Raw genomic sequence first — 6,113 nt, 5'->3', positions numbered from 1 at the left:
GACTTGGAGAAGGTGTTTGACCGTGTCCCTGTGGGACTCCTGTGGGGGGTACTCCAGGAGTATGGGGTACCAGACCCATTGATACAGGCTGTTAGGTCCCTGTAGGACCGGTGCCAGAGCTTGGTCCACAACGCCCGTAGCAAGTCAGACTTGTTTCCGGTGAGAGTTGGACTCCACCAAGGTTGTCCTTTGTCACAGACTCTGTTCATAACTTTTCTGGACAGAATTTCTAGGAGCAGCCGAGGTGTTGAGGGGATCCTTTTTGGTGACCTTAGGATCGTAAAGAAAAAACTTTCAGTCAAAATAAAAAGCTCCAGTATTTTCTTTAAACTGGAGATACACAGATACCATGTACCAGAAGCAGAACCAGCACTAATAAATGATACACATTTTAAATACCATATCTTTAATTACAGATTTATTCTGTATCAATAAGTAATTCAGATTTTTGAACCTTTTTTTTTTTTTTTCCATAAAAATGATCGTTAACGATCAGGAGTGGTTCTGACCAAAACCTTCTTCTGGTGTTGGAGATCAGTTATAACTCCACAGTGCAGTACTGCCACCTGCTGGTGGATCAGAACCACCAACTCAAAGGAGCTGCTGTACCAGATGTACTAAACCTGGTTCTGGTTCTGGTTCTGGTTCTGGTCTCTGATTTAAAGACTTTACTGCAGTTTTTCATCAACTTTTCTTCAGAAATGTGTAAGAAGCAGACGAAGGGAAGAGCTCAAGTGTCAGAACCTGGTTCAGGTTCTGAGATGACATTATAGAACTTTTCTCATCTCAGTTTGTCTCTTCTTTACATCTTTGAGTTACAAACAAACAAACAAACAAACAAACAAACAAACAAACAAACAAACAAACAAACAAACACAATGTGCTTTTTTATTATTTCAGAGGGAATGAACAAGTACCCTCACCCTTCTCTGAAACGAACCTGTGATCAGCTGGAAGACCAGGGACCAGTACTGGATCCAGGACAGGGACCAGTACTGGATCCAGGACAGGGACCAGTACTGGATCCAGGACAGGGACCAGTACTGGATCCAGGACAAAGCTTTGTCACAGGGTAAGTCCAACAGAAAGGATATTTTCAGAATCTTTAAATCAACAGGTCTGAGGGATGGTCCAGGTTCTGGACAGGACTAGTCTTTAACTTTGGACCCTGATGATGGACCCACATGTGGGTTTGTGTCTTCAGAGATTATGAGGGGCAGACCTTTCAGGAGCAGACAGGAGGGCAGACCCAGGTGGACCTCACAGAGACCCTCATCACTGGAGACAGCCGGAGACCTGGTAATGATACCCCCCTCCTGAACCTGGTCCTACCAGACCCACAGAGATCTGGTCTCTGACTGCTGACAGGTTCCCTGCTTCAGCTTCTGCTGGTCCTGCTGGTTCTGTTGGGTCTGAGCACAGCTGCAGCTCAGGACTCTGTGTTCTGCTTGTAGCCCGGTGTCAGTTGGAGGCTGATTCTGGTTCTGGGTGTACGGACTCTGTCCAGATGTGGTTCTTTGACCCGAGAACAGCTGCATGCTCTAACTTCTAGTTCAGTGGCTGCAACAGCAACGCTAACCGCTTTACCACCGAGCACGAGTGTTTCCACACATGTGACAGCAGGAGGACGTCCAGACTGAGCTCCTACTGACCCCTGATCCCTTACCCCTGATCCCTGATCCACCTGACCCCTGATCCCTGATCCACCTGACCCCTGATCCACCTGACCCCTGATCCCTGATCCACCTGACCCCTGATCCCTGATCCACCTGATCCCTGATCCACCTGACCCCTGATCCCTGATCCACCTGACCCCTGATCCACCTGACCCCTGATCCACCTGACCCCTGATCCACCTGACCCCTGATCCCTGATCCCTGATCCACCTGACCCCTGATCCACCTGACCCCTGATCCCTCACCCCTGACCCACCTGACCCCTGATCCACCTGATCCCTGACCCCTGATCCACCTGACCCCTGATCCCTTACCCCTGATCCACCTGACCCCTGACCTCTGACCCACCTGACCACTGATCCACCTGACCACTGACCCACCTGACCCCTGATCCCTGACCTCTGACCCACCTGACCCCTGATCCACCTGACCCCTGACCCCTGATCCACCTGACCCCTGATCCACCTGACCCCTGATCCACTTGACCTCTGATCCACCTGACCCCTGATCCACTTGACCCCTGACCTCTGACCCACCTGACCCCTGACCTCTGACCCACCTGACCCCTGATCCACCTGACCCCTGATCCCTGACCTCTGACCCACCTGACCCCTGATCCACCTGACCCCTGATCCCTGACCTCTGACCTGAGTCTTTCCTGTTTCCTGCCTGCATGATGCTCAGCTTGTTGCTCTCGTGCACTCTGTCCTTCACGTGCACTCTGTCCTTCACGTGCACTCTGTCCTTCACGTGCACTCTGTCCTTCTCGTGCACTCTGTCCTTCACGTGCACTCTGTCCTTCTCGTGCACTCTGTCCTTCTCGTGTACACTCCTGTCAGGTCTTGAGTTTCCAGATGGTCTTGAAAGGTGACTTGTGTCTGATGGTCCTGGACTCTGGTCTCCCACAGGTCCTGGGCTGATCCAGCAGACGGACTCGTCCTCTGAAGGTAGACACGTCTCTGGTTTAGTTTCAGCTGATCTCAGGATGAACTCTGTTGGACGTGTCCGTGGTGAACGTGTCTCCGTTTGTCTCGTGTCCCCACGCAGACGCCTGTGTCCTGGGCCAGGACCCCGGCAGCTGCCAGGAGTACTCCATGATGTGGTTCTTCAACACGGTCCAGATGAGGTGCGAGCGCTTCTGGTACGGAGGCTGCGGCGGCAACAAGAACCGCTTCGAGAGGCGTGAAGAGTGTGAGGAAGCGTGTGTGACGAAGAGTCGATGAAGAGGAGGAGGAGGGTCTCTGCGGTCAGGACTAACACCAGTCTGGACTGGACCAGGAGTCGTCTTCAACACGTCAGGTCCTGAAGACGTTTCCTCTGAGTCTCATCAAGCTTCAGTTTGTTCCTTCATCTCTGCAGAAAAACTAAAGGTTCTGTTGGGTCAGAAAGAGTCCAGTTCATGGTTCTGATCCTGGTTTCTATCTGGATCCAACAGAACCCTGAAATAAACAGCTGGTCCACCAGCCTGACCCGGCTCGTGTTCTGGTTCTGTATAAACTTTAATCTGTAGATCTGACTGCATCATGTGACCATTAGATTGATCTGATTCAAAAGTTGAACTTCAGGTTCTGCTTTGATTTCTTAAAACAACAAAACTTTAGGTTCATAAAGTCACCAGTAGGTGGCGCCACTCAGAACAAAACCTGACATTTTCAGGACAGATGTTACATTTCTGCTCTGCTGTTATTAAAACCTTCAGTGTCGAATCAAAGCATGGACAAATCTGTGACTCAGAGGAAACTGTAGAGCTTCAGGACCTCCTCTCTGTAGAACCCCAGCACTTCCTGTTGTCAGGGTTCCACTTCCTGTTGTCAGGGGTTCCACTTCCTGTTGTACTCAAAGCTTTTCAACACGTTGGGTTTATGTCATCCTCAGATGTGGTGCTATGTTTCTCTGCCGATGAATATGAAGAATTTAATGTTTGACAGAATCGCAGCAGATAATAAAGATATTCTGTAAACCACTGACTTGTTTTATTTCAGTAGAAATGTTGACAAACAAACAAACAAACAAACAAACAAACAAACAAACAGGAAGCATCAGGTGAGGTTGAAGATATTTATTAGATTGAAAGTTTCAGCAGATAGCAGCCTCCTCTTCCTGCTACACTACAGGAAGAGAGGCGGGTCAGACAAGCAGCTGCTTTGCTCTGATTGGTTGAGGCTGCTTCATCACAGTGACTGACAGGTGCTCTGTCCAATCACCTGTCCATCAGTCCAGTTCTGAACGAGTCCTAACACTTCAGAGACAGGAGGATGATGTCATCAGGTGTTCACTTCCACACCTTGACGATGCCGTCTCGMGACGAGGTGACGATGAAGCCCTGCGTGGTCTGGAAGGTGGCGATGTCAGTGATGATGTCATGATGGCCGACAGGCAGCGCCTCCAGGCCGCGGCGAGGAGAGTCCTCTGGAGCTCCGCTCTTCTGTTTGCTGTGGATCTCCTGTGGAGAGGACACAGGTGAGGCTGCTGGTCCTGGTTCTGGTCCTGGTCCTGGTGTGTGTATTTACCTGGACCACCTCGGTCCCCTCGATGATCTTGCGGCTGTAGAGGACAGATGGACAGTGCAGCGAGTCATGTGCTCCTCCTGCCACGATGTAAGACCTCTCAGGATAGGCCAGGTCCCAGAACCTGAACAGAACCACATCATGGATTACACTGGTCTGAGGGTCCTGAGGGTCCTCAGAGTCCAGATCCTGCAGGTCTGACCTGATCCTCATGTCAGATCCAGCCGTCAACAGCAGAGGGTTCCCATCAGCAGGACTGCAGTAGATCCCATGGACACTGTGAGGAGACGGCTGCAAGGAGAGGACATGTCTGTCCATGAAGACCTGTCCCCTGATCCACCTGTCCCCTGATCCACCTGTCCCCTGATCCACCTGTCCTCTGATCCACCTGTCCTCTGATCCACCTGTCCTCTGATCCACCTGTCCTCTGATCCACCTGTCCCCTGATCCACCTGTCCTCTGATCCACCTGTCCTCTGACCAACATGTCCTCAGACACATGTCCCCTGATCCACCTGTCCCCTGATCCACCTGTCCTCTGATCCACCTGTCCCCTGATCCACCTGTCCCCTGACCAACCTGTCCCCTGACCAACCTGTCCCCTGACCAACCTGTCCCCTGACCAACCTGTCCTCAGACCAACATGTCCTCAGACCAACATGTCCTCTGACCAACATGTCCTCAGACTCACCTGCATCTCAGACAGTGGGGGTGCCGAGCTGGCCCACAGGGTGAACTTCCTGTCCCCAGTCTCCATGTCCCAGATGGACACCTCGTTGTTCCCCTGGACGGCTGCAGAGACACAAAGACAGCTCTGAAGACAGGTGTCAAAGCCCTTAGAGTCCACCGGGGACGTGTCTCACCTGCGATGACTGAGGACTGGTACAGGGGGTGCATCAGCAGGCGGCGGACCCTGGCCCGGGCCGGGTGGCAGTGGTTGGAGATGGGCAGCTGGAACCTCATGTCCCAGCAGGCCATGGTGCCGTTGCTCGTCCCTGCAGAACACAGGAGGACAGGTTCAGGTCTTACTGAGCCAACATCAAGGACTAAGACTTGTGTGAGGCCTGGTGGACCTAAGCAGAGCCAGCACTGGTGCATGTCCACGCTGAAGGACGTGATGAGTCCCAGACGCAGGTCATGGCGAAGCGTCCAGGCGTTGGAGTTGGAGCGGAGGTCCCAGCCCACCAACGAGCCGTTCACTGTGGCGTACGCCAGAACCGACTGGGCCCCCGAGTTAAAGTGGTGCAGGTCCACCACGCAGCCGTCCTCCTGCAGGTCCAGAGACCTGAAACCAGACCAGAGAACTGGATCACCTGAAAGCACCTGATTCAAATCAAATTCAGGACCTAAACCCAACAAAGTCATGAAGCTGGGGGATTCTGGTACCTGGACTGGAACGGCTGGACTTTGGGGGACTTGGGAGGTTTATTGGCTTCGACTGCGAGCAGCTGGACCGATCCGTTATCTGAGGCCACAGCCAGGTAATGTGAGCCCTGACAAAACGTCAGGGTCTTCACATGACCCCCGACTCGAGAATATGTCACCACGGACCTGCAGGAAGACCACGTTAAACAGGTTCTGGTCCAAAAGACCCAACCAGACCACTAACAGACTGGACTGCCCCCAAACAGACTGTACTGCCCCAAACAGACTGCACTGCCCCCCCAAAAGACTGTACTGCCCCCCAAAAAGACTGTACTGCCCCAAACAGACTGCACTGCCCCCCCAAAAGACTGTACTGCCCCCCAAAAAGACTGTACTGCCCCCAAAAAGACTGTACTGCCCCCCAAACAGACTGCACTGCCCCCCCAAAAGACTGTACTGCCCCCCCAAAAGACTGTACTGCCCCCCAAACAGACTGTACTGCCCCCAAACAGACTGTACTGCCCCCACCCAGACTGTACTGCCCCCAAACAGACTGTACTGCCCCC

General features: G+C 52.5%; 2 protein-coding genes across 2 annotated transcripts in view; one reads left to right on the top strand and one right to left on the bottom strand.

The window, feature by feature from the left end:
* The window catches only part of col6a4a (collagen, type VI, alpha 4a), a gene marked incomplete at its 5' end in the record, with an annotated part of 43,313 nt that extends 39,674 nt beyond the window's left edge, over positions 1 to 3,639 (top strand). The window contains 4 exon segments of the mRNA XM_014029402.1: positions 901 to 1,072; positions 1,205 to 1,299; positions 2,585 to 2,623; positions 2,724 to 3,639. Of these exon segments, the coding sequence (XP_013884856.1) occupies positions 901 to 1,072; positions 1,205 to 1,299; positions 2,585 to 2,623; positions 2,724 to 2,899 (482 nt within the window).
* Positions 3,640 to 3,720: 81 nt separating this feature from the next.
* Positions 3,721 to 6,113, bottom strand: part of pik3r4 (phosphoinositide-3-kinase, regulatory subunit 4) — a gene marked incomplete in the record, with an annotated part of 18,136 nt that continues 15,743 nt past the window's right edge. Inside the window, 7 exon segments of the mRNA XM_014029403.1 lie at positions 3,721 to 4,119; positions 4,187 to 4,307; positions 4,386 to 4,474; positions 4,874 to 4,974; positions 5,046 to 5,177; positions 5,256 to 5,467; positions 5,569 to 5,733. Coding sequence (XP_013884857.1) covers positions 3,949 to 4,119; positions 4,187 to 4,307; positions 4,386 to 4,474; positions 4,874 to 4,974; positions 5,046 to 5,177; positions 5,256 to 5,467; positions 5,569 to 5,733 — 991 coding nt within the window.

This window comes from Austrofundulus limnaeus, unplaced genomic scaffold (genome assembly GCF_001266775.1).
Source record: "Austrofundulus limnaeus strain Quisiro unplaced genomic scaffold, Austrofundulus_limnaeus-1.0 Scaffold898, whole genome shotgun sequence".
Classification (NCBI taxonomy): domain Eukaryota; kingdom Metazoa; phylum Chordata; class Actinopteri; order Cyprinodontiformes; family Rivulidae; genus Austrofundulus; species Austrofundulus limnaeus.
Note: the sequence above shows the minus strand (reverse complement) of the source record. Positions and strands in the feature narration are given on the sequence as shown.